Genomic DNA, 27,937 nt, shown 5'->3' with positions numbered 1-27,937 from the left:
CTGGGCATGGACTTCAATTGCAGCTGTTAATTGCCAGGCATCACAAAAAACACAGACACAAACAGATACTGGCCATCCTTTTGTTTAGGCCTTCAAGCCAATTTCTTTGGTTTATCTGATACATCAAAACTTTACTTATTTGAGATACAAAATAATTACTTTTTTTTTTTTCAAGCTCATCAAAGCATGAACTACGGACAACAGAAAGGATGTTTCAGGTCAAAGGAAAGAAGACTTTTTGTGTGCAGGTATGCTGCTGAAGTAAGCAAGACACCCCTACACACGATATTCCAGTCTCTTCCCATATAATTTTCTTGCATATTGTTTTATAAGTAACTATGAATAGATCTGAACTTACCTAATCATGAAGTACCCTATTACACTGATTTTGTACCACACGTGTATACCTATTTGGTGGTATGTTCAACCCATTTTCAGTTCTTAGGTAAAGTTTAGTTGCTATGTCATTAGAAGAGGGTACTACCTAAGCAAAGGCAAGTTGTGTATTTCAGTGGTTTCCTATTTCTAAGAAAATTCTGAAAGTAGAGAAGATTTCTGAAACAATTTACCTGAAGTTTTACATGTAGTTGATAGCTAAGAAGTAGGAAGTTGCAAGTTATTTTTAACATCACGAGACATTTCTTTTTCTTAATTAAGAATTGTCTGGGGAACTGTAGGCTTGTTCTCCGAGAAATACTTATAACGACTATTACTGTCCTGTAGCAGAATAAATTTTCTAGTATTAGACAGACGCTGTGAATGTGTGTGGTCTGTAGGTGGCAGCAGTGGGTGCCTTTGGAGAACGAAGTACCGGTTCTACGACCATTTCATTTCCTACACACCCCATCGGTTTAAAAAGTGTATTGTTTCTCTTATAATACAGGGGTTAATAGCCATGTGGTGAAACTCTTACTATTATACTCTAATATGGTACAAGCAAATATGAGCATATATCCTCACGTTCTTTTGGTTCACTGGCAGTTTTACATTGTTAAGACAAAATTTTGAGGGGAAAAATACTCTGAAGCAGGAAATGTTAGACTACCAGTAAAAAAAAAGAGAAAAGCCGAGTTTCAATAAACCTAAAGTGATATTCCTGGTAAATACAATGTGATGTTTGATGGAGAGTTAATTTTCTACAACTATGAGATATATAAAATGCAGTTTGGTATTTCTGAAAATCTCACAAGGTCACTGCTTGCATTTTTAGCACTCAAGAATAGTGGCACTTGACTTTCTTCCCCATTTAAAGCGTAAATGTCAGGAATAAATACCTCTCCACTGTGGCTGTGTAATAGCCTAATAGATCTATGCACAAGCATGTAATTCTGTGGTAATTACACAGAATCAATTGAATAGTACATAGAAAATTTCTTGAGATACTTATCTTCGCAAACATTGGTACATGGAAGTCTTCTTGAGAGGATTTTTGGTTGGAAAGGTTTAGTGTCATTTGCTGCTATTTATAAAACGTATTTTAAGTAAGATATGCATATATTTCTTGGTACTTGCAGAACTTTTCTTTAAGTTTCATTATGTTTTTATGCTTGCTACCTGGCACAGAGATGAGTAGAGATCTTAAACCAAAAAGAGGTGAAGCACATTTCATAGAGAGAACATAGGCTGCAAGATTCCTACATTAGGAGGCAGCATTGAGTCGAAAATGTAGAGAGCCAGAGGAGCTGTTTTGTAGGAGGTGATTAGGGGAGGATGATGAAGGGACTGGAGCATCTGTTCTGTGAGGAAAGGCCGAGGGAGCTGGGACTGTCCAGCCTGGAGAAGGCTCAGGGGATCTCAATGCCTATAAATACCTGAAGAGAAGGTGCAAAGAAGACAGAGCCAGTCTTTTTCAGTGGTGCCCAGTGACAGGACCAGAGGCAAGGGGCACAAACTGAATCACAGGAGGTTCCCTATGAACATCAGGAAACACTTTTTTACTGTGAGGGTGATCAAGCACTGGCACAGGTCATCCAGAGAGGTTGTGGAGTCTCTATCCTTGGAGATGTTCAAAAGCTGTCTGGACATGGTCCTGGGCAGCCTGCACTAGGTGGCCCTGCTTGAGCAGGGGGGTTGGACCAGATGATGTCCAGCAGTCCCTCCAGCCTCAGTTGTTCTGTGATCTTGTGAGCTTCTCCTAAAATTCTGTATGTTTATGCTGCTCAGAGCAAAAATACTCCATGTGAGTTCAACTTTTCGGTCCACTGGACAGGTGACATGGGGTTCTGCTGTAGCAGGGTACCAAGTAGCAGTGGTGGTAGTTTGTACAAGTACATTGGAATAATTAATGAAGAAGCAAGGGAATCTAGAGAGTGAGGTGAAGTAACCAGCCAATACGCTCTTTCAAGCCATGCATTTTCTTCTGTAACTTCCATTAATACCAATGGCAAAAACGTTCATTGACTGCAAAGCTTAAAAGACACACAGTGAATCTTCAGAAATCCCAAGGTTTTTCAGGTTGGCATTTCATCCTGCTAGTCCTAGTGAGGGCCTTAGTTTCCGATGTCTGGAATAAGGTGACTATTCCAAAGATAAAATATGCAATTTTCTGTTAACACTAATCAAAGCAGGTAAGACAGGTCCTTTTTACCCCATTTGGAAGCAAGTAACAAGATGTGTACTGAATAGCATAAGAGTTCTGTCACAATTTAAAGATGTACTTTCTTTGATGGCAAGTCTGACTAGAAAACAAATAAATCATCCAGCCAGTAATTTAGCTCATGAGCTGCTTGATTTACACTCCAAGAGTCAGATACACAAACCTTGTCTCTCTCTCTGTGCTAGAGACTTTTGGTCATTTTTTAATAACAAAGGTCACAGTGATGAGTTTCTGACTTGGCTGATTTAAGATGCCTTCCTTTAAAGCTGTAGGAGCTTAATCACTATTTGGGCAAATAGCTTGCAAAGCCTATTACAAATTAAAAAAAAGCTGAGGTGGAGCTATAAGAATGTTAAACTACCAAACTCGGTATATAATGTATTTATTGCTCTGCTGCTAAATTATGCATATGTTTATAATTCAGGGAGAACATATCTCAGATGACCAAATTTTTTCATACATAAAGGAATTATATTAATCATTGACTAAGATCAGCAGAGATTTTTTAGGATTTAAAAGAAATATATGGTGTACTGGAGGGCAGGGTTTTTTTTTTTCAAATCTGGCTCAGATCCATGGAAAGGGGCAGTCTTGGTAAAAGCTGCTAAATGTAGATAGTTTAGGCTGTATTCGGTCTCATCCTGTCTGCAGCTACTCTTGCAGTCTCATCCATCTTGGTCCCAGTGAAGAACCAGTGGTCCAGACCATTCCAGTGCATTTTTTGTAAATGGGAACAATCAATTCAGGGGAATACAAGACAGGATGGGCATGATGAATCACTTTTGTTTTTCTCAGCAAAGATTGCATAGGTTTGTGCTGGTCTCAGCATATCAGCAGGTTCGCTGATATCATAAATTCACTGCAAAAGCACACAGTAGCTTAGTCCAACATTGAAAGAAATGTCATCCACAAAAGCTATATTCTGACAGAGTGCTTGTATTCATTTATCATTTATAGGACAGAACAGGTGTCATTGCAATTGCTGAGCTGCTGCTTCTCTGAAGTCATTGGGATTTTATTGTCTAGCAATATACAACTACATTTTTAATTAGTGCATTCATGATGCTCAAAGCCATTATGAAGAGCTTGTTGAGCATGCATGCAGTAGGCCTGTTACCTTTGAATCATCACTGAGATGATCCTGCACAGGCAGAAAGGCCTCTGCTGCATTTGTGCAGAAGGCCATTATAGATAATGCGTTGCCTCACTGATGTCCTAAGGTGTTTTCCCAATGTGTTGTCTTGCAGGAATGAACCATGTGCAATTGAACCAGGACTTCTGCAGTACTGCTTTGGATTCAGACACTTTTTTTATCTTTGGAAAATTAACTTGATGTGTGGATTCTGTTCAAGTGATGATGTGAAAATAATGGTATTTCAAGCACTGCAAGAACTGCTTAGAATTAGGATGTTTCCAACCTATAAGGGGAAGCAGGAAGGAGCACAATAGAAGGCAGGCACTGATACTATGTTCACTATGAAGACACTGGTAGAATTGTATCTCCTGTCCTAAGAGCTAGAAAAGCTATAGACTGCTCTGGCTGAGGGTATGCATCATCCTGCACAGCACAGTCATAGAGGCTAAAACACTACACCTGCTCCTTGTACACTGCAGCTCTTTTAAACATGCATAAAAATTGTATGTTGAGTGCTGATAGCTCAGCTGGAGCAGACTCGCAAACACCTGTAGTTACACCAGAGGAAAACAATTTTAGTCACTTGTCGCTGGACACATGCAGTCTCTTCATGTGTCATTGCACAGAAAAGCATTTTGTACATATTTTAAAGTGTGTTGTACTGCAGTTTTCAACTGTAGCCAAAGAGATTGTTCTTTTTGTATAAATCTTTGAGATATATAAATGTGTATACAAGTAAATGTATAATAAACAAACTTATACATATAAACACACACATATACCCGTATGTGTTTCCATAAATATATGTTGACTTTTGCTCAACAGGTCTAACAAACCTAAGTCTCTAAATTTGAACATGCTTACACAGATATATAAATATACAGAGGGAAAGTGATACTTTTTTTTTTTTTACTTCTATTTTACTTCTATGGAGTAAAGTGTGACATTAATTTATTGAAGGAAATTTTATAATATTAAACTTAGTATTAAATATAGACAGGGACTTCTAAACCAAATTTTTAGAACAGAGTTTTTGTAATATGTTAATGAGAATGACAGTTCCTGACAGGTGGCAAATTATTAACTGTGTCATGTGGTTTCCATATGATTTTAGTTTCATTTTGTATCAGTAAGCCCTTTAACTTTTCATGGATTGCAAGTATTGTAAAGGTACAGATGGAAAACCTGTAGATGCAAATCTACAGTTTTTAAAAGTGAAAAATCTCTATCCGTGGCCAGTATGAAGGTAAGTCTGCATTTTGTAATAGCATTTTAGATGTATTGTGAGAACTGAAGGCCTTGCTAATCACATCTTATTGTTTCTGCTTTATCACAAAATGATTTAGTAAAAGTTAATTTTTTTTTTACTTTTTATTTTTTAACATTTTAAAAAGTAAAATGTTAGTTTTTAGAGCAGGCTTATATTTATATTGGCTGACAGACACTTTACTCTTTTTGCTCCTGTCATGTTAGATCTCATATATTTAATAAGATCGAGAACAATATAATTCAGAGTGATACAGGATTCGCTCTCCTGTGGCACTTAATTAGTACCCCACATGATACGTGAGACTATGACGCTCTTTGGAGTGCTATCATGCATAAAATATAGGGGATATTAAGGGCTGAGATCATTAATTTAGATGATCAGAATTTTATCTAAATCAGAAATTTAATGTGCACCTGTGAGCACATTTGTACTTGGGCTTGGAATTAAGACATTGGACATTCTGGAATACAAATTTGTGAGTTTCTGTTAGCTTTTTTTAGGTTGCAATGTGCAAAATATAACCCCTATGTGTAGCTGTTCCAAGGCTCTTTCAAGACTAGATTCCTTATTCAAAATAATTATGAGACTGTGAGCAAGCTGACATGCTTGATAACGTGTGTGTTTATCTCAGCTTCCTTGATGGCTTCATATACCACCAAGATGTCTAGGCAGGTCTGCAGACTGCCAGCATGGCAGCAGTTTGTACAGTATGGATATTGGAAGTAGAAATCACCTGGCTCACAACTACTCTTCGTGCTGTTGTTTCAGAGGAGTCTGAACATAGTCTGTAAAACTTACTTTCTTATTAGGGGTAATATGATAATGAGAAAATTCCTCTTTGTGAAGTGCTCAGATACAAAAGAATAGGGAGGTTGTAAAGAGGAAGGAATCCAGTTACCGTATTTATTCATTTCAGGTACAAAATTTGAGGCTACTCCTTGCCACTCAAAAGCCAGTATTAGTCCTTAAATGTGAACCTTGATATACTGTGGCTATAAGTTGCCTATCCAAAGAACTTTCTGTTTGGATCCAGTTATTGACTTATGTTTTACCGTTGTGTTTTCTGCAACAGCCAAATAGTGAACCTGTTTGTGGTTTGGTTTGTTTTTTGGGGTTTTTTTGTCTGTTCTAAATCCCAGGTATAATGTTCTTGTCACAAAGAATGATACAGCTTGACCAAGGTAGTACATCAAGCTGCAGAATGACATGATGTTCTTATATAGAGTAAATACAATTCCTTTGGAATTTTCTTGAATGAACCCTAGTAATAAACTCTTTAAGTTGGTTCATACACAAGTTTTCAGATGTGAAACGTGTAAACACAAAGTTCACTTTATGCTGGACTTTGTATCAAAGTCTGCTTCCCCAAATCAGACTGTGAATTGGATGTAAATTGCATTGGTGATTTGAAAAAGATTAGTGGTATTTTATTGGAGAGGATAGGAAAGAACAGTGAAAGGATTCCAGCTATCCCAGCTGTGAGATAGCCTGATCTTTTTTGACCTTTTCTGTGCCAGGACATGAAACCTGAGTAGGACATAGAGCAGAAGGCTAGAAATAGCTAAGGCCTATATAAAAAAAAATAAAAATGTGTAGACACTCAGCACCTTTTTAGGCTGTTATGTTCCCCCTTGTCTTCATTAGGAAATTAAAGGCTTAAGTTCCCTGTTTTTGGATTTGTACCTAGGTCACAGTGTAGACCAGCCCAGTCAATACAAGCAAAAAATAGTCATTACCTTTTATCATGGGATATTAACCGATCGCCTTATTTCATTCCTCTGTGGCAGTGTACCTAACTTCACAGAAAGTTAGGACCAAAGGAGACCTGGCTCCACGTGCCCTTCCCTTGCTCTGAGTTCCCTGGCGCAGCTGTTCCCTGTGTATTGACTACTGCTGTTCGGTGGTGGCACCAGCCCAAACCCAGTGCTTTGGCATGTCCTGCATCATATCCTTTGGGATTGCTGCCAGCAGCTTCTCCCTAAGATACACAAATGAAATAGGGGACATTGTCATTTTAACGTTTATGGCTTTGCAGAGGTGAAAATCAATGAGGCAAAGAATATACTGCCTTACAGGTTTTCTGTTTCACCTGGTAAATACCACAGATCTACAGAGGAAAGATGTGTAAGGACTACTCAAAGAGGTCACAAGACCTTTCAATGTTAAGCAACGTAAACATAGTTCAGACTGCAAATTAATTGTATCTATAGCAGACTATGTTGGTAGGTCATCTGTGTGATGACCTCACACAGCTTGGGAGACATTTCCCAGAGAGGTGCAGAATGGTGCGGGTCTGGCTCCTTACAGGTCTTTTTAACAGGAGAGCTGCAGTCCTATTCAGCATTTTCTTGCTGCATATGGAAAACCAAGCAGAAATGATAAAACCACTATATGTATGCATACAAAGGCAGTAACACAGTTGGAAATGACATAATGATGTGTACTCTGATATAATGGTGTGTATTCAAGACAGGAGTTTTCTTGTTTTGTGCTGTGCACAGTAAGGGACAAGAGCTCAGCAGTTAAAAAAGTTCTGGGAAGGAATCAATCTTTTTTTCCATAAACTGGTTTTAAAAACTAGTAGAGGTAAGCTGTTTTCTTGGTGTTTTGCAACTATTAGGAATTATCTCAACAGCTGCTTGGTAGGTGAAGATCACTGGCTGGGAGAGTGGGTGACCTCAGCAGGTTCAGAGGTGCAGCTCCTCTTGAAGTGATTGTTCACTGATACTTCAATACATTCTGCATTTTGTACCTGCTTGTTTAAATGATTGTGAGAATTGCTGTATGATACTTGAAAAAGAAAATGTTGTTAATCTTTCTTTTTTCTTCTTCTTTTTAGGAACTAGTAATGAAGAATGACTCCACCAATTAAAAATACAATTTACATTTATCTTTTCCAGAATACATGTATATCAGTGAAGTTAATTTAATATTTAAATCAAGAATACAGAAAAATGCAAGTCCCTTTGCCATAATAAAAATCCATAACCTGACTTTCCTTTGTATAAAGTACTATGAGCAGGTGGTATCATCAGGAAAAAGACTCCATTGCAGGAAAGCACTTTAGATTAATTCTGACTTTTTTTTACATAAAGTAAGGAAAGAATGACAACAGTGACAGTCTAATGCATGATGAAATTTACTAAGCAGAATTTTATTTTTTTAGTTGGTGGAATTATAATTTACATAGTTGATATTGGAGTGGACTTCTGGGTAGCTAGTAAATATTTTTGTCAAGGACAATATTCTTGGAGTATATTGATACTGTGTTTTAGAGGCCTTTCATCATTAATAAATCAGATATTCAGTTATGAATGGTTTAAAAATGACTGGGAAGGTACTGATACTGGGAAGCTGAAATGGATTTTTCTGGTTCATCTCTTTCAGTGCGGAATATTTATAAGGTAAGCACATTTTAACATTTATTTTTAAATGAGAAATCATACTGCTTTAGAACAGTTTATTAAGAAATGCTTAATATGGCTTTAGGGATAAGACCACTTCTGGCCTTAATAATTATTGCTCCATGTAAGCAAATGGATTTTTGTCTGCTTATGCCAAGGTAAATTATGTCAGGTTTTGATGGAAATGTAGGTCTTCTTTCATTTTACCTGTAAGTAATAATTTTTATCATTCATAGCCTAACTCTGGTTCATCAGCCTTTTCATAGGGCATATTTAATAAAAAAGCTTGCTTTACAGAGTAATACTGTTGTAACTGGTAAACGTAAGTATTTAAAATTATGTTAAGAAGATAATTAATTTGATTACACTAAGCAGGTGAGACAACTGAAGAAAGAAGTAATTTCTGAACCTGAGAGTCCACCTATATGTGGAAAATGCACTAAGATTCAGGAGATAAATGTATAGTTGAATAGTTAGTAAGAATACTTGCAGCAGTACTTCCTGCAGTGACTGCGTTAACAGCAACAGGAACTTTTGTTTGCTAAAAGGCACATGTCCAGGAATAGTTTAAGCTACCATATGCTTAACATTCTCTAGTGGCTTTGCTATAAAATTATCGTTATCTTTATAGAGATCACCTGTGCCAAAGTTTTACTTCCATTTTAAAACTGAGGTGAAAGATGTTGGCAAAAAGTCCCGATTTTCAATTATTTTAGGTGTGCAACATACATGAAATGAGTGAATATAGAACTGTCAGAGGCACTTAATAAAACACCTAAAATGCCTCCTTTAACTTCCTGTACTATTCTATGGACAGCAATGAAAGCTATATTTATGCCAATGGAAGAATTCCCCTCAAACATATGTTGTTCTCTTGATGTTATTTATCATGGATTAAGAAAACTGATGGAGCTTTTACATATCACAATTAACTTTTGCCTCTCAATATTCTTCTTCCTATTGCCTGTCAGCTTTATTTTCCAGCCTCTCCTCTTACAATCCTGCCATTTTAGACTTCACAGAGGAATATTTACTGACAGGTTTAATTTTTCTGGTGTCAGGTACTAGAAAAACTTAGAAATACTACATTTTTTAAGAAAAAGAAATTCCCTCTTCAATTTCTCTGGACATTTTCCTATTCACTAACCAGATCCATGGACATGGGTTGGTTCATGTGAGATACACCAAAACCTGGCCACAGGGACTCTTAATAGGTACTGCTTTTTAGAGGCGGTACCTCTGGGCCCACAGTGGCACTCTCCTTTTTGTCTGTCCCCAAGGGTTTTCATCTTCAGGTGTGGCTGGGAGTGCCATCCTTGTTCTCGTGACTTACAAACCTGCCTCTCTGAATCTGTTTCTTCCACAGGAAGTTAAATCCATGACCTGTCTTTCTGATAACTGATGATAAATATTAAGCCAGTAACCGTGGTGTAGAATAGCAGAAGCCACTGTTGCAATGTCTGGCCAAAACCTTCCCTTCTTCCCCTTTCTCTTCCATGACCTTATTCTCTGTAATCTGTTCATGACTGCAACTCTAATTTCACCTTTACTTGGTTTTACACTCCCAGGTTGCCCCTAAAATTTCCTGCTGGTTAGTGCCTATGTCTAAGACCTCACCTTTCAACACTGACCTTAAGAATTCAGATCCAAGCTCCAATAATCTACAATTCTAGATACTGTAATCTTGACTCAGTGCTTGTACTATCCAAAATGCTGCTTTTACAGGAAAATCTTAATGGGTTACCTACATTCTAAGGTAATCCATGGTACTCTTGGATTTACCTGAACTCATACCCTTTCCAATGAACACTTCTTACCGTGAATTACTGTAATTTTTGAAACTTCCTTCCCAGAATTAGCCCTGTCTTCTCTAAGTGGCTTATTATCTAGTAAATATAATTTTGCCCTTTGCACTAACAGTGTTGTCAAATTGGTCACTTGTTCTCTGTTGCACAAATGATGTTTTCTCCTATGGTGCCGCTTACACTTGGAAAATTTCCAAGCTGGTATGTATGAATTACAAAGTTCTTTCAGCCACTCCTCACAGTTCAGCAGTGTGATAATGCATACCGTAAAAAAATAAACTGATAACAGCAAGCTGACATCCGTGTTAGTACCTTTGTGATAAACTATTACGTACTTCCTGTTACATGTGTTTCCCTAGGTGTATCCACGTACAACACCCTCCTGTTCTCCCTCTTAGTCATCTGATGTATCCAGTTAATTTAGACAATGAGTCTCTCAAGTTTATCTCTGCAGTCAATGGATAAAAATAGATTTTGTCAGGAGTCAGGTCATACTTGTTATGGTGATCTTCTCCAGAAGGTCATTTGCGGCAGGAGCCAATATTTTCCATTCACTACAAAGGAAATAGGGGCCTAGCTAGTAAATATGACTTGGCCAGTGAACGTAGGATGCCTGAAATTAGAAGGTGTGAATACACCTTACCAAATTATCTTCCTTCATTTTTTCTTTCTTCTGTCCCTTCTTCCCTCTCATACATCCTTTATACCTCTTGCTCCATCTTTGAAACAGGGAACTTCATTATGTTATGTTTGTACAGCGCACAGCACAATGAGAATCAGTGTATGTTATCACACTGCCAGTGCTAAGTAATCAATATGTAAATCATGTGTGTATACACTTATGCACATTTATATTAAAAGAGAGAGAAAGAATGAAATTTAAATTATTTAATATCAAATAAGGCTTCAGTTTCTTTTAATGGAAAGAATGTAGACCTGTAGTTATATTTCATATGAAATGTTATTCTCTGCAAGGAGACAAAATTAAGTTGGTAAAGTATATGTTAGCTATGCTGACTAAAATTATTTTCAGCCTGACCCACTTTTTAGCGGGGCCTGTAGTGATAGGACAAGGGGTAATGGTTTTAAACTGAAAAAGCGTAGATTTACATTAGATATTAGGAACAAATTAATGTGGAGGTGGTGAGACACTCGAACAAGTTGCCCAGAGAAGCTGTGGATGCCTCGTCCCTGATATTTTTCAAGGTCACATTGGATGTGGCTTTGAGTGACCTGGTCTAGTGGAAGGTGTCCCTGCCCATGCCAGGGGAGTTGGAACTAAATGACCTTTAAGGTCCCTTCCAATCCGAAACATTCTATGATTTAAATGCGTCACACGTTGGTAGAATTGAGAACAGACTGTGGCATCACAGTCAACGTTAAGACGGCACCACAGTCAGTGAATATGGAAAAAGGGGACATTTCCCTTGGGGCACCGTACAAAATCTGAAGTCCACTGACATGTAGCAGTTCACAGCATCAGTCAAGGACACCTGCAGAAGACTAAATTTTATCAGTTAATAACCTTCACTGTCAGAATAGAAGGCCATGCAGGCAGCAGACATAGTGATATTGGCAGCTGCTGTTGTGTCTTTTGATGCTTGAAGGTAGGCTCAAGAGGCCCTGTGTCTTTGAACCGAAGCAGGTGAAGAAGATTTTTTTGCATATTTGTAAAGATGAATTGTAAGTCCATGAGACATCAGAGTAACTGTGAGTACTTTGATGAGCCTGGGATTATTTAATTGCATGTTTTTAGAAAGCAATGAGAAAAAATCAGAGTCAAGATAAGTGATGTTTAGTTTAGTCAAAAATGAGGGCTGAAGTTGGTAACATGCCTCTAGCAATTCATGTATATAACAAGAATTTCCACAGGAAAAAACAAATAGAAAGGTTTTTACAATACCAAGTCAGAGAGGTAGAGAGAGTCAATTAGAAGTGGAAGGTTTGTAATGCTACTTTAAGTGAGTTAGAGGTTACACAATAATATGTGCTTGATCATATTTTCTTAATATAAATTTACTGACCTAACTATTGACTTAGTTGCATCAGTGTCATGGATTTAATCCATGCCTTTTGATACTTAGAAGATTATATTTGTCTTATAGAAGATTAACATGCATCAGAGAATAATTTTCCTTTGATTAAGGATTTATACAGTGCTGCAAACTGGCTGTGTGGGTAGAATTTAGACAGAACAGTCATTGTTGCCAGGTCTCTCACACCCTGCCTGCCTGCATTTCTAAACGGCACCCAAGTCTTTATCAGTGTAGTTTGATGATATGGGACGTGTAGTCTTCCAGTGTACTGGGGTTGTGGTGGAAAGTCCTTATTGGAACTCTGAGGGGAAGCAGGTGATACATGGAAGCACTGGCAAGGCAGCTTGCCTGTGGCATGTGAAGGCTGTGAAGCAGCAAAACCAAGTAGCTGTCCCATCTGTGAATTCCCAGTCAGAGCCAGAGCCTTCCTAATTTTACAGCAGATCAGGAGCAAATTTCATCCCTTATGACGTGATGATGAAAATGTAGGAGTATCTCAAGAACTGAGAGACAGTGGAGCTGCGTTTCAAGGAATGTTTATAACAGGTAGGAGTCCTATCATCTGCATCCTCCACAAACCAACACTACGAAGGCAGAAACGTTTTCTTTTTCTCCTGTCAAAGTGGATATAATATTTAGAAACACTGATAATACTTTCCTGTTCACATATGACAATTCCAGTTGTAAAGAAATTGTGAGTTTTTTACTCTGTTGGCTTCCATGTAGCTTATGTACCTTGGATTAATGAAAAGTTCCTCCTTAATGAGTTTAGAGGGAGAAAAAGTAAATGGTAACCCTACCTTTGTCTGTATTAACGACAGACCTTTTCACCTTCAGTTTAAGATGTACCTGTACTTAAAATACATAATTAATCCAATACTTTTAATTAATGTATTATTATTCCAGTTGAAGCAGCTTTTTAAAAGTTTGGGGTTTTTTTCAGTTTACGAAGACTGAAACACAAAACTTTTATATCAATAGATATAGGAAAATAGATTATAGGAATGTAATTACGATAGGTTCAGAGTAGGCATAGTGTTTAGGTGCGCCATGGGCATGATAAAGGAGAAGATTCGAGCCTGACCTACCTTTTAGTATGGACTGAACTTCATTTGCCCTTGGCTGTGAATCTGTGAATGCAATTGTTCAACACTAGGCCATAGTTGGCTACGGGCCCTTCCTAAAATGTCCTAATATTACATGTCACATGGGCAGATGGGAATAGGAGTGTAAACTCAAAATACTCTTAAAAGAGGAAAAATTTGTCACAGTGAATTACTGTAAGTGACATAGGCATGTGGAGCTCAGGGAACACCACCTCGCTTAATGCATAGTCATAGAGCAATGGAAGTATTTGGACAGACTTTTCTAGAAAAAATGATGTCTTTTATACAGTACTCAAGGTCAGAAGTGGACTAACTGAAATCACTACAACTAGTGAAAGAAACTATAGTATCTTATGGTATATATATACCAACTTATAACAATATAAACCTAATATACCATATTCAGAAGGCATATGCTTCCAAAAAGTGACAAGTGATTTCAGGTGTACATCCAGCTGAAATACTGCTTTTACAACATCTGGTTCTTGCCTTATATATCATCTGCCTTCTCTGCTGTGAGCTCTGCAGCTCAAAATTTGTGCAGCTGGTTTCCACTTGTTGCTGCTTGGACAAAGACAGGCTCTGGTGAATGAGTCCATGGACAACTAACAGATTGGTCTATCCAATTGTTTTTTCTTGAAAACATTGCAAACTCTCCAGATGTTTACAACTTGGATGCAAGACCCAGATGTTTTGGAATACTAATTGCTTTATAAACAGAAAAAGCTATAGATGCCTTGCCAAACAGTTCAGTTCTTTGCTTATGAGTGATTATTCAGAGAACAGTAAGATAAATACACAAAAACATAAAAGTAGAAAACAGTTTCCTTTGGGAGTAAATAATGGATCTAGAGCCAGCTCGCAGAATCAACGTGTGGCCTGCATGGCAGGGCTGCGGTCTGTGAATCTCTGCAAGAAAGGTTCCAAAGGGTTACAAGAAGTAACCAAAGGGTTACTCAGCAGTAACATAGCTGCTCCAACACTGACTACTGATGCTTCCATGTTGCAATTTTCACTTGTATGGTTGGCATACTGTAACAGACCAGGGAATAAGTAATGTATGCACTTAAACCTGCAGATCCCAGCTATCTCGCTTTCGGCAGTGGAAGAACCTCTGACACTGTCTCCCTTGTGGTCAAAGGATTTGGTCTTTAAAGGTGGTGAAGGTATTAAACTTTTGACACCTGGAGAACCCAGGAATTCTTCCTAGCTCCCTTTGTAAGCAGAAGGGGACTGTGCTCCAATATCGTATTGGGAAGAGATGATTCTGTGAGATCTAGGTGTCTGATGATCTGTTGCCCCCTGTGCTCTATGTGAAGAAAATGCAGCTGCATGGGTTTCATGGGGTCCATGGTGCGTACGATCCTACGGACTATCAGGGAATCAGGAACCTGCAGCACTTCAGCGTGAATCTTGAAATCACCTCAGATGCAGCCTTAAAGAATGGAAGTAGGTGAACTGAGGCATAGGACCTTGCCTTTCTTACCCTGCACATTAACAGGCTTTTACAGCTGTGTAAGATAACCAAATGGTGGTCTGTGGTGTTCTGCTTGATTTCTCAAGAAAATAAATCTGAACGAATGATTTAATCTTCGTAATCCGGATGACTAAATTCTTCTGGTGAGGGGAAAGGCCTTTAGCAATATTTATAGTGCTAGAAAAATCAGCTGAGTACCAGTGAGTTTTCTTGAAAAAGGACTGCTTTTGCTGTCCTTGCCTGCCAGTTATAGTCAAAATGGGTTCATTGGAGAAGAAACTGGAAGCTCAAAACATCTGGGAACTAAATTGGCAGAAATAGCCTTGAAAGTGATGTCTGAAGGCTGTTATGCTCAAAATTAAGTTTATGGGCATAGAAACAGGATTTATATACCTACAAAGCCAAGAACTTACTATTAGTAGAAATGAAATTGTAACAGTTGATTCCAAGAATCATTATTAGTCTAGATCTTTTTACTACAGGGAAAGCAATAATACTTCTATGCATAAAAAGTTTCAGTAATAATAACACAGTTAAAATTGTTACATATTTCTTAGTTCCTACCCCTTTTGTTCACCTTTCCTCAGCTCCTCTGGGTCTTAAGGTCAGCAGTTTCATTCTGGTGTGTGGGTGGGTTATGGGCGTTAATCAGTGTGGAGTCATGCTGGGAGGAACCTGATGTTCCTGTTGATGTTTTCTTCTTCACTCTTAGGATCCACTTTGGGTCTTTTTTGTATGTTTGCTAACACACTTTTAGCTTTCTCTTTATTCTCTGCAGCTTCATGTTACATCCAAACTTAGTATCTATGGTGCCTTTTATGCATGTTAGATATAATTTCTTTGTTACCCCTAAAACTAGTTTCATCCAGCCCCAGGTCTGCATTTCTATAACTGACCATTGGTGAGTTGTTTATAGCCATGGAGTCTCCAGTGTACAAGCCATCTCTTATCATCCTATGCATGTACTCTTGCACACCATCTCTCAGGACCTCTGCTATCATACTAGGACTATATTTCTCTATCCTACTTCATCACATCTGTCATAAATATCTCCTTCAATACGGAATATCTGTTTGTTACTGTTACCCATATGAAACTATGGATGTACCACAAAAATGTACAAAAGTAAAACAAGTTAGCCACTTGGTCAATTGGAAGAAATCACCATCTTTTTTTCTGCAGAAAATCCAAGCTAAATGTCACAGACAGGTCAATAAATTTTCAAACAGAGCAAGCCTCAGTCCTCATGCCTTGCAAAAGCTTATGCTATTACTAGCAATGAAAGTGCCTATTATGGTGCTGCAGAGTTAAGAGGCTTAGTCAACTGTCTGCTCAGCTAGTGTTACTGACTGCTTGAAGTCAACTAACTAGCAGAAGACAGCAAGCATTGGTTTGCTGTAAGGTAGGATTTACATACATACTTACAAGGATACTTCTCCCAGCTTTCATTTGTTAACTAGTTCTGAAAGAGTCTTTGTGTGCTGCTTAACAGTTCAACTGGAAAGAGATCTTCAGCTGTGAAAACCTCTTCTGGAATTGTTCCATTTAATCTATTACAGAAAAGTGCATTGCCTACCTCCTTTATCTTCTAAAGCAGTAGTGCAATGAGTCAGATCATTCACCAGAGTTGTGTGTATCTGTGTGTGAACCCACCAGGGGCAGCAGAAATATTGTAATTTCCAGCAGCTGGAGGTCTGGTCCTACATCAGGTTGTAGCCACCATTCTGTTTTCCTAAGCACAGCTATAAAGGTTACCATGTACAACAGCTCATTCCTTCTTAATTACCAAAATGGTTTCTGATTAAAACTTAAGCATTCTCTCCCCTCTAAGGTGCTATGCCACCTCCAGGCCTGAAGCAAATGTCTTGAACATGGGGATGAGAGCTAGGTTTTATTTATATCTATGCAAAACATTAGAGACATCCTGAACAGAAAAGGTTCTTTACCGCACAGAATGTACACCAGTTATGACTAATTCCACATATCTTTGCATTTACTGCTCTTTCAGAGGAAGTGATAGTTTAGGCTTAATTGAAAATAATCCAGAACTGTTCTTCATGTAAACTCACTCAGATTATTAGTAGAATTTGTCTCCCCAGGAATCTACGTCTTGAAAATAATTTTCTGAAATGAAAGTCTGCCTGAGTATTTAGAAAATAACATTCCAGTGATTTTTTTTTTTTTTTTAATTTTATAAAAGCCTGTTGCATGTTTGCAATTCATCAGATACTATTCTTGGGGCTTATGGATCTATATTATATAAATGTGGATGTTCACAGCTGGATATTCCCTAATACCCTCAAAAGACTACAAGGGAAGTGAATGAGTATCAAAAAGAGACTGAGGCGAGATGCTAAGGGAAACTTCAGAAATTTGGTACTTTTAAAGAAATAAGAACCTAACAAAATAAAGATTGTAATCTTTATTCAGGCAAGTCTCATGCTGTTTTAGTAGTTTTTACATCGCATTGGTATCAATAGGCTTAAATGATTATCTGATATCACTGAAACCAGACAGATATCAGACAAAATTTTATCTTAGTAGAAGCTGCTGGATTACATTCAAAGATAAAATGTGAATGGAGAGTGAAATGGGAAAAAATCATTGCTAGGCTACATCATTTTGAGTTGCACTTCTAAAAAATGCTGTCTAATCAAGTCGCCTTTTTTTATAGGTATTGGTTTGCTTTGAAGTATGGCTGCCAAGCTGCATTTAAACAAAAAAGCAGCGGAGATACATCAGAAACAGAGCCTCCCAACTTCATTCAAAACCAAGTTGTTGATGTAGTGACTGATATTAACATGCTCAGGGTATTCAAGACTTTTCTTGAGACCACACCACAACTTTTTGTCCAGATTTACATCCTCATGGAACATGGCAAAAATGATTTCTGTCAATGTGAGTCTGCCTTTTTGCTTAATTTGCAAGTTGAGTATCTTACCTAAAAAGATAACTCATGTGATTGGATAACATTTTAAACATACCTTGGAAAACATACACTCCACTGTATAATTACTCTGCATTTAGATAGAACTTCTGTCTAGTATATGGTCCATTCTGCTAAATTCATAAAAGAGAAGATTTCACTGTAAAAAGTCATAACATCTAATAGAATGTAATTAGTATATAATTTGCAGAACACTTTGTTATGTGTGCTCTTGCTTACAGTTTCTTTGAAAACTGCTGATTTGACATCTTGAAATCAGTAATGTATTAGAGCAGCCCTGTGAGCTTTCACTACCATCATCCATGTTACAAATGAGGGACAGAATCAGAAAAAACCTAAGGATATGTCCGCATTGCAGAATGCAATATCATGAAGAGATACTGGCTTAACTCTCAGAAGCAAGACAGCAGCTGTACCATTTCCAGTTCTAAAACTAGCATGACCATGGGCAAGACATTGACTTACCAAACTGATAGAACAGCACTGCTGTCTATTATTGTTCCTTTGTAGTCCATGGAGTCAATAGGTACTCAGACAAAACGGTCAGACAAATCTCATCTTAAATATGACTATGTGAAGAGTCAAGTCTTAGTTATAATTTTCTACAACACAGACAGCCTAGAGTCAATACCAGTTGCTGAAACATAGGTTTTTATGAGCTATTTCATAGAATCATTCAGGTCAGAAAAGACCTTTAAGATCATCAAGTCCAACTGTATAACCTAGCACTGCCGAGTCCACCACTAAACCTCCCCTGACACAACTTGAGGCCATTTCCTCCTGTCGTATCACTGGTTGTTTTGGAGGAGAGACTGACACCCACCTCGCTACAACCTCCTTTCTGGTAGCTGTAGGGAGCAATAAGGTCCCCCCCGAGCCTCCTTTTCTCCAGACTAAACACCCCCAGTTCCCTCAGCCACTCCTCATAAGCCTTGTGCTCCAGCCCCTCCACCAGCTTCGCTGCCCGTCTCTGGACACGCTCCAGCCCCTCAGTGTCCCTCCTGCAGTGAGGGGCCCAAACCTGAACACGGCATTCGAGGGGCAGCCTCACCAGTGCCCAGTGCAGGGGGACGGTCACTGCCCTGGTCCTGCTGGCCACACGGTTTCTGACACAAGCCAGGGGGCTGTTGGCCTTCCTGGCCACCTGGGCACACTGCTGGCTCACGTTCAGCCGGCTGTCGACCAGCACCCCCAGGTCCTTTTCCTCTGGGCAGCTTCCCAGCCGCTCTGCCCCAGCCTGTAGCGCTGCGTGGGGTTGGTGTGACCCAAGTGCAGGACCCGGCACTGAGCCTGGTTGAACCTCACACACTCGGCCTCGGCCCATCGGTCCAGCCTGTCCAGATCCTCTGCAGAGCCTCCTGCCCTCAAGCAGATCAACACTCCCACCCAACTTGGCAGTGTCTGCAAACTGACTGAAGGTGCACTTGATCCCCTCATCTAGATTGTTGATAAAGATATTAAACAGGACTGGCCCCAGTACTGAGCCCTGAGGAACACCACTTGTGACCGGCCACCAATTGTTTTTAACTCCATTCACCACAACTCTTTGGGCTATATTTGCAATACTTTGGGAATTTCCAAGTCATTTGTGTATGGAGATGGCAAATATGACACACAACTCGTGCAAGACCATTAATGGCCAGAGGGTGGGCAGGATAACATAGGCATACCAAACAGCATTAGATGCCTAGATTTAGGTAACTAAACTGAGCCTTAAAATTAAGGTGACTTTTTCAGAAGTACAGAGGAAATATAATATTGCTATAAAGGAAGTGTTAAGAAAGTATGAACGTCTCCAAAAGTTCATTCTGAAATTATAATGTAAAATAAGTATCTTTTTCCTCAGTCTAACATTTTTCCTTCTGTTTTGTTTAGATGCTGCCATTATTATGTCTTTTTGTGGTATCTCCTTTTCAACAGTTGATTATCAGATATCATTACGAAAATCTCTACCTGATAAAGATGAATTTCATGTGCTCCCCGGGTTAATGTATCTGTTTTATAAACTGCTTACCATCACTTCTTGGTTACTCAGTATTTCACTGATCACTCTACTAAGTGTTGGTAGTTCTGCAATTCTGCTGACATTTCTTTGGATTTGTGGCTTCACCTGGACTTTGAAACAACATACAACATTCTGCAAATCTAAGAAGATGGAATATCTATACAGAACTGTAGTTGGAATCATTCTCATTTTTACCTTTTTTAACGTAAAGGGGAGAAAAACAAAACTTTGCCTTTCTATGTATTATGCTACTCACACTGTTGTAACTCTAGGTATTTTGTTTGTATATTTGTTCTGGAAACCTTCCATTATCAAAGAAATACATTTTACAGTTGTGAGCATCCTAACTATTCTTAGTTTGGTGTTAGGTATTATTTTTCTTGTTGTTTATTATAGGTGTTTCCATCCTACTGCTTATTGCAGACCACAGGCATGTTCAGATGAAGGTGATGGAGAGGTAGGACAAAAATATAGAGTGAAAATCAGTAGATTTCAAAATTTCATAATGCAATGAACTGTATAGATCTTTTTGTGCAGACTTCAAAGCAAATATTTGCTGGATAGGTCTGTTTCTCTCTTATTGTCTCTCATGTATCATCACTGAGTAGTACATAATGGACCAGAGTTATCGGCTCTGAGTAACTATTGTTTTCTGTGATACTGCACAAAGCCTTTCTAACATGAATATATCTCTTATGTGCTGGTCAAAGTTACTTTTGAAAAAGAAGCATTTTAATCTGTCTGTCCAACACAGTCCACTGTTTTAGTTTTTAGCAATGCAAACAGAACATAGGAAAAGCTAAAAGTTAATCAAATGAAAGCTAGCATTGAAACAATATTCTATTCATTTATGTTGATTCTGTTAAAAACAAGGTTTACTTTTCTGTTCTTGCTGGAAGGAAAGAGGCATGCATTTGAAATAATTGAGTGCAGTGATCAGTTATCTGCTTCTCCCCATTAGTGTAAGAGCTGCAGTTTTTCTTCAGATAAGCATAGTTACAAACTGTACTGCCTTCTCTCTAAATATCCCCTGAAGAAGAATAGCTTTGATTTATGGCTCAATCACTGTCTTGCCACAGGAAATTTGGGGAGATATTTTCAAGCATTTTATCTTTTAGGTGTTTTAATGACTTCTTTATTGTTTTTGTTCTGCTCATCTTTCACGCAACCTTCTGTACTTAGGGGTGATGCCAGGTTGTTGTTCTGGATTATAATAGCAGCCTGAGTGATTTATGGATGGCAATAGGATTCTTGCATATAAAGGAATAACAGTTTTCCTTGAAGCTTTCCTCTCCTTGGAGCTCTAAGATGTAATACTTTAAAAGCTGGTTTCCCCTGAAATAGAAGGCTATGCAAGGTATGCAGTGGTGCAGCTTCTTTTGTCTTTGCCACTTGGAGAAGAGAGAAGCAACTGTTCTGCACTCACAGGGGCTAGAAAATGATGGAATAGCCAGCTTGTCCATCAAGATTTTTTGGCAGAAGGCAGAGTGAAATTAATGTTCAAATACTGAATCAACAACAAAGGAAATAGGGTTGATAGCCACAGCTTCTTCAGAAATAAAATATAAGAGGAAGTCTTTTGGAGCTGCTGCATTTTAAATCTGAATTATGAAAAACAGGGCTCTTTCTCTCCCCTCCTTTCCCCTTCCAATAATTCACCTTTGCAGTTACAGTAGCCACAGGCAAAGGGAGGAAAAAAGGTTTGAGAAAAGAGACTAAAGATAAGAAAAACTGATAAACTTTGCCAGGGACCAAATCCGTTAGCATTATTGACAGCAAACTTCCCTGAAACTCTGGAAAAAGGGCTGGTGCTTTGGTTCATAATTAGAGTGCTGAAAAGCTGTGTCTTGTGCCTTTTGTGTCAAGTCCATGGACTCCAGACTGCCTTTTGCTTGTTACCCTTCCATCCTTAGCAGAGCTCAGGGAAGTTCCATTTCCATAGTTCTCTTTACCACTTACACCTCCTTAATCCTATTCAAGGAAATTTCTAGATGCATAGCTTGGATTGAATGATCTGCCTCTCTGAGGATATGCATGAAAAAGCAGCGGAGTAAGAAAAATTTACTTCTGAAATCCCTCATTTCCACTTAGGGGTAGCTAGAATGCAGATCCAGAAGTTAAGACATAAACCCCCACGATCCATGAGATTTAAGCAATAGTTTTCCTTAAATGAATATATAGAACAGTACCTTCTCTTCTGTCTACTCTGGAAGAGAGATTTCCAGATTTTTTTTGCCCTGGAATGGCTGCATAGGTAAGATCAAAACCCCAAGGCTCCATCCTGCTTCATGGACCATGATTGCCCTAAGTTCTGTCTCTTATCTACAGAGTATTTAGTACTCATGATGGTACCCTTGGCAGCAAAATGCGTGCCTGGTTTTAGGCTGAAAGTACTCTTATTTTGCTATGGAAAAATAGGATCCTAAATAGTCAAGACTAACCCTATATAGCTTCCCATACTTATTGTTTGCTCATCTGAAATCCTGAGAAGGGACTAGGGTAAGGTACGGTGGAGAAGGGAGATTTTTATCTCTATCTTGCAGAAGATTACAAAATTTTGTCTAACCTTTATTTGGAAGATGACCTCAAACCTTGTACATTATCTAAGAAGTAGATCTCTGGTGAAATATGAGCTTCTGAGAAGTCCTAGTGTGGGAGTTTCAGCCCTGGAGCCTCCAGGTTGTCTGCGCTGCCAGATGCCAGAAATTTGGAGCCCGAGTTGCTCTGCAGGAAGGTTAGTTTCTGGTGAAACACAAAATTGTCTTGGTGATTTTTTTTTTTTCTTTCAGTGAATTGACAGATTCCAAGTAAAGGGATTTCATTGCCATCTCTCTGGCCAACTCCTAACACTAATTTTCTTTCATGGGAGAAATCTGAATGTTGTGCTGTTGTCCCTGTGCATCCTCATTCCCTCTCCTGTGCCACTGAGAAGAATGTTACACTGAAACTGACTTGGTAAGAAAGGCATCTAGGTGGCTATTTATATCACGTTCATTCAAATACACACAAACCCCAGTTACTTGAGTTCCAATCCCTATTTTAATGTTTATAAGTTCTAGTGGGTATAATTTAACCATATCAAAAAAACTGGGAAATGATCCTTCTGGAAATCATGTAAGTTCTTTTCATAAAAAACAGATCTTCAGTGTCCTGCCACAGATACTGTGAACCTCTCCATTTGGCGGTCATCAGAGGGCCTCAAGAGATGGGAATTCCTGTTAGCTTGTCCCCTGCAGACTTTTGTTTATTTATTTTCAGCTTTAACCTCCTCCCTTTCTTCTTGACCTTGAGTTCAAGATTTTCACTTGATTCCCTTCATTTTCATAGTTATGAAAATGGCTTCTCATTCATTTGGTCATTGTAACTCAGAATCACTGTAGCAGGGGGGGCAAGGAAGCACATGAATTTACTCTAGAGACATTTCATATCATCAGTGACCACTTCAGACAAAACAAACAAAGCCCCACTTCACCTAGGTGTAACGTTCAAACAATAGACTTCATACATATCCTTTCTGTTTCCCCGACTACTCTTAAAATTCAGCTGCCACTCAGTTCATGCATTATGCCTGACCTTGTCATTTTAATCTAACTGCAAATTGAAAACAAATGTGTTTTTTCTTTTTTGTTAAGTATGTCCATTACATCTTACAAGAAGTATTTTAATAAGTTAAATAAAAATAATAAACAATTTCTTCTTGCTTTGACTACTGTCAGACCTGGGTAAGAGAGACAACATTCAACAGAATTATTTTAATTATCCTGCTAATATTCAACGTGCCATTTGATGGCATGGGTGAGCTCACCTGATGTACCACAGATAGCACTGATTTATGAAGCCATAATTGGGTTTCCAATAAACATTTGTCAAAATAATGTATTCATTCAAACCAAAGCCTTCTTTATTTATTCATATAAAAGAGCACTTAACTTTCAACAAAGAATTGCCTGCCATCAAAAACACTCCATAAACAGGGGAAATTTATGAAGACACAGTACCAGGGGGTGATCTGTGGAAGACTAAAGTTCACTTTAACCCTTCAAAGTGCTGAGTTCCACCTCTTGCTTGTTGCTGGTACTATGCATATTTATTTCTAAAACCCCCAAGCCCAAACATTAACCTTTATATATTTAGACATTGTAGCAACTCTTTTTTTTTTCTACCACAGTGTCTTGCATTTCAAAGATGGTTTCAAACCTAACATCTCATTTTCATTATGGAGTGTAGAAGCATACACACAGCTCAAAGGTAGTTGTTGTTTTTTTTATTTTTTTTTGCTTACCTGCATTCTGCCCACAGTTTCCGCCATCTATATATTTTGCCAAAAAACCCCAAAACAACTTCAAGAGGTTAAACAACTTATCTTGCCTGAACCTGAGGCAATATATATGTCATTCATTTCAGCTGAGGAATTTTCCTATTCTACCTCTTTGTGCTCTTCTCTACTTCCTAGCACTTCAGTTTCATTTCACAGATTTTTAAGCAAAGTAGATGTGCTACACAATCACTATTTGAATGGAGTGCATATAACCCCTTGTAATCCACCCTCATCAAAATCTTTTCTTCTTTTACCACCAATTAGCTAACATATAACAAATCCAAGCCACACTGAAGATTCCCACTATGTCAGTCTTCATTAGCTTAGTAAAATGTAGACCGTGGTGGGATAGTGGCAATGCTTCAAACTTACCTTACCCTGCTTACACCTGTTGAGACTATAAATTGCATTGGCCTTCCTATGATTGTATGTTGGTTTCCAGGTATATTTCTATTTTTAGCATATAGTTTTTATTTCTGACAGTGAACACAGCTGTAAATAACAGAGCAGAATGAGAAAGGATAGGAAGGGTTTCAAGTGTGCATTCATGCCTCATACTTTAGTGTGATTTTGCGAATCTTAATACAAAATCTTCATCTTTACCGTTATTGTTACTACTACCGGCACTTTGTCCAGGTGAGGATGACAATACTTAGAAGAATATGTATCTGTTGCAGCCAGAATGCAACAAAAAGTTGGTAGCAAAGTTCTTATGTGCTTTGTCTGCTCAGCACTTATAAGTGATCTTAATTCTCTCTGATTAAGCACAGGTATTTTTTAATGGGAGCCTACAAATATCTTGGAAAAGAGATGGTTACCCATTTTGTTCTGTGGGGAGTAAGTTAGCTGCTGAAACTCAAGGGCTAAATGTCCCTGGACAGTTCTCGGCTGCTGTGAGACAGTAAATGACAAAGGTATATATTTGAAGGTCACTTGCAAAGAAGAAGGTATGGAGAAGGCGGCATACAAAGAGAGACAGGGGGAACAGGTGTTTTCCTGCCATTTTCCACATAGCATACTCCACACATTTGGCCGAACTTGAAGTGTGTTGTACTGTAGTAGAGCAGGAAGGGACCTCAAACATGATTTGTAGTTTACCCTACAGCAGAACTACTGTATTTATGCCATTCCTGAAAGAAGTTTTCTAAATGGTTGTGAAAAACACAACATCTTAGGTAATGTCCCCCAGATCTACAGAGTCCTGTGGAGCAGAAGCCTCTTACGTCCAGACTCTTTATTGCAGTCTGAGCCCCTTGTTCTCCTTCCTGCCTTGCAGAGCAGATGGTTTCCTTCTTCTGTGAAGCAGTATTTTACATATTTGATGATCATTATCATGTTCTCAGACTTCTTTCAGTGCCAAACACATCAAACCACTTAATTATGTATGTCTTGTTTCCCAGGCTGATCTTCCTGCTGCTTTCTCTTCCAGTTGACCATGTCCTCCTTGAAGCAGAGGACCAGTATGTTTATGCATACCCTAGGTACTGCTGAGTATCAGGTGGATTACTTCTTGTGTCCACAGTCTATAATCCTATTTTTATATCATAATTACAGGTTTTGTCTTTTTTTATGACATCATGACTCTCAGTGACTCATGCTCAATGCACTGTAGAACAAATACTTTTGTGCAGAAGTGTTGTCTTATCTGTTCTTTCCCCTTTAGATGCTTTGTTTTCACTGCAAGATGAAGTTCAGCTCCTGCCTTCTTTAAGGCCTAGCTTCCATCAGATTTGTTTTCATGAATATTCAGCCCATGGTCTAGGAAACAGCTTCTCTTCAATGTCAAAAGTTTAGTCATCAGAATCTGGCTGGGTGCTCACAAAAAAAATTGAGACACTTCAGACAAACACAGTTTGATTTCTATAATTCTGCTATGCCTACATTTGGAGTTTTCCGAAACTGTTGTACATGAAGACGCACATCTCTAGTGAACACTGTGTTATTCACCTGACAGAAGAAATGCATTTGCCTGGTTGAAGTTAATACTGTGTGGGGATACATGTCACTGCCACAACTGACACTGGGCTGTTGATAATTTTGTAAACCATCAGGTCTGTTATACTGTTTGAATTAGATGAAAAGACAGAGCAAGAAGAAAGAAGTATTTTTGTAATCTGGGCTCTGGAAAATGGCATCATACAATAGGTACAATAGCACAGAAACATTACATACTGCAGGTCTCTTCCAAGCTCTTTTGGGCTGTGTTTTGCTGGGCTATAGTAATTCCTAAACTTAAATTTAAAAGGATGTCTTAGTCACCAGTCAGTTGCTTTTGTCAGCACTCTAAAGCAGCAAAACAGTACCTCATACAGCTAGCTCAGTGCTGCTTTGCCAAAGCCAGTAGTGTGTGATGCAGCATTATCTGAGTGGTATTGGTACCCCTACTTGTAGGTTGGTATTTATCTCAGGTTTCTGCCATACACAATTAATTCAAACTGGATGTTAAGTTGTATAGGGTCCTCTACAATCAATGGAGAAAGAAAAAAAATCACACCCCAAGGACTGTCATCCTGCCTACCTTGGCACTTATTTAGGATGTGATGAATCTTCCTTTAGGGGTGCCCTTCCCCATCGACTATAGAAGGAACAGCAGCAGGATGCAGTTTTGGTGGGTAAGATTAGGTGATATAACTGACCCTTATGTATCTTCCAATATCAGAATATTACCTGTCTTCTAATAACAGAATATTATCCATCTTCTAAAAAATTACTTCTAAAAATAAATTTCTATTAAATTTTATTTATATTTATAAATAAACTTCTATTGTTTTAGAATACATGATTTATCACATGTAGCAGAACGCCAGTAACTTATCGGTAGAATCTTCAGATTGTCTATATAGGGAGCATAGGAATATTAGCTGGCAATTTCAACCACTGAAAAGCTAAAAACTGAATGGTGAGAATATATCATCTTTCTCCTATAGACATAGACTTCTCTGAGATACTGAGATCCTTTGAATCTCACTTGCTGCTCCTGCATAATAGCTTACATTTAGCATTTCAGGCTGCCTTATTAAAGCCTTTGGACCATTTCTGAACAGCATGTTGAAATAAATAACTTTTCTCTGAGACTTAGTATTAATGTCTTCAGTATAGTAAGCAACCATTGCAAGTATTTTACAGTTAAATTCATATCAACTAGTATCAGATTTTGCTTAAGTGTAAATCATTAATATGACCCTGTAACATTTTCTCACTTGAGGAGAAAAAGGGAAGGAACTTACCCCTGGTGAATTTTCCCTGGGTTCTCTGCCATAGCATCAACTGCGCAATCCTAACTGTGCCCTTATAGTCTACAAAACTGAATGGCACAGTTACATAAACACAAAGGAAAACAGACTAGGCCACATAACATAGAAGTTCTCTATAAACAACTTCTGAAATAGTGCTATCAGAATTTGCATAGGCTAATGAGCTCACACTTTGGCAAACAGTTATTGTAATCAACAGCTTTTAAAAGAAGCATTATATAAGCAAAGTTATTTTTCAAATTGCACGTCCATTTCTACTGTGTTCTGTTAAACAGTCTGGGGAATTTTATAGAGAAATAAGCATGGCAGTTTCAAACAAGAATTACTATTGTGTGAAAAAAAATAATATAAAATTATAATTAGTCATTTAATGTCTATAATCATAATCAGACTTGAACAACAATCGTAGCTACCAGTAACTAATTTGTGCCTTTCTTTGGGGGGAAAAAAAAAGAAATGAAAACTCAAAAAGCCTTCTCTCACTAATGTTCTTCCAACCAAAGGAATAATGTTTACACGTATGTGTTTAGAAGTATAATTAAAGCAGCTGGGCACTGCCTTCCTCAGTCAGAAAGAAAAATAAA

The 27,937-nt window shown here is 38.3% G+C and overlaps 1 protein-coding gene across 1 annotated transcript; it reads left to right on the top strand.

Annotated features, from left to right (window-relative positions):
* Positions 1-173: 173 nt before the first annotated feature.
* XKR9 (XK related 9) lies at positions 174-27,937 on the top strand. Its single transcript, XM_037381762.1, has 5 exons — positions 174-248; positions 3,844-4,977; positions 7,841-8,405; positions 17,504-17,727; positions 19,652-27,937. The coding sequence occupies exons 3-5, from the start codon at positions 8,131-8,133 to the stop codon at positions 20,293-20,295; spliced, it is 1,143 nt and encodes a 380-aa protein (XP_037237659.1). The 5' UTR covers positions 174-248; positions 3,844-4,977; positions 7,841-8,130; the 3' UTR covers positions 20,296-27,937.

Source organism: Falco rusticolus, chromosome 3 (genome assembly GCF_015220075.1).
Source record: "Falco rusticolus isolate bFalRus1 chromosome 3, bFalRus1.pri, whole genome shotgun sequence".
In the NCBI taxonomy this organism is placed as follows: domain Eukaryota; kingdom Metazoa; phylum Chordata; class Aves; order Falconiformes; family Falconidae; genus Falco; species Falco rusticolus.
This window is presented reverse-complemented; position numbering and strand designations above follow the sequence as displayed.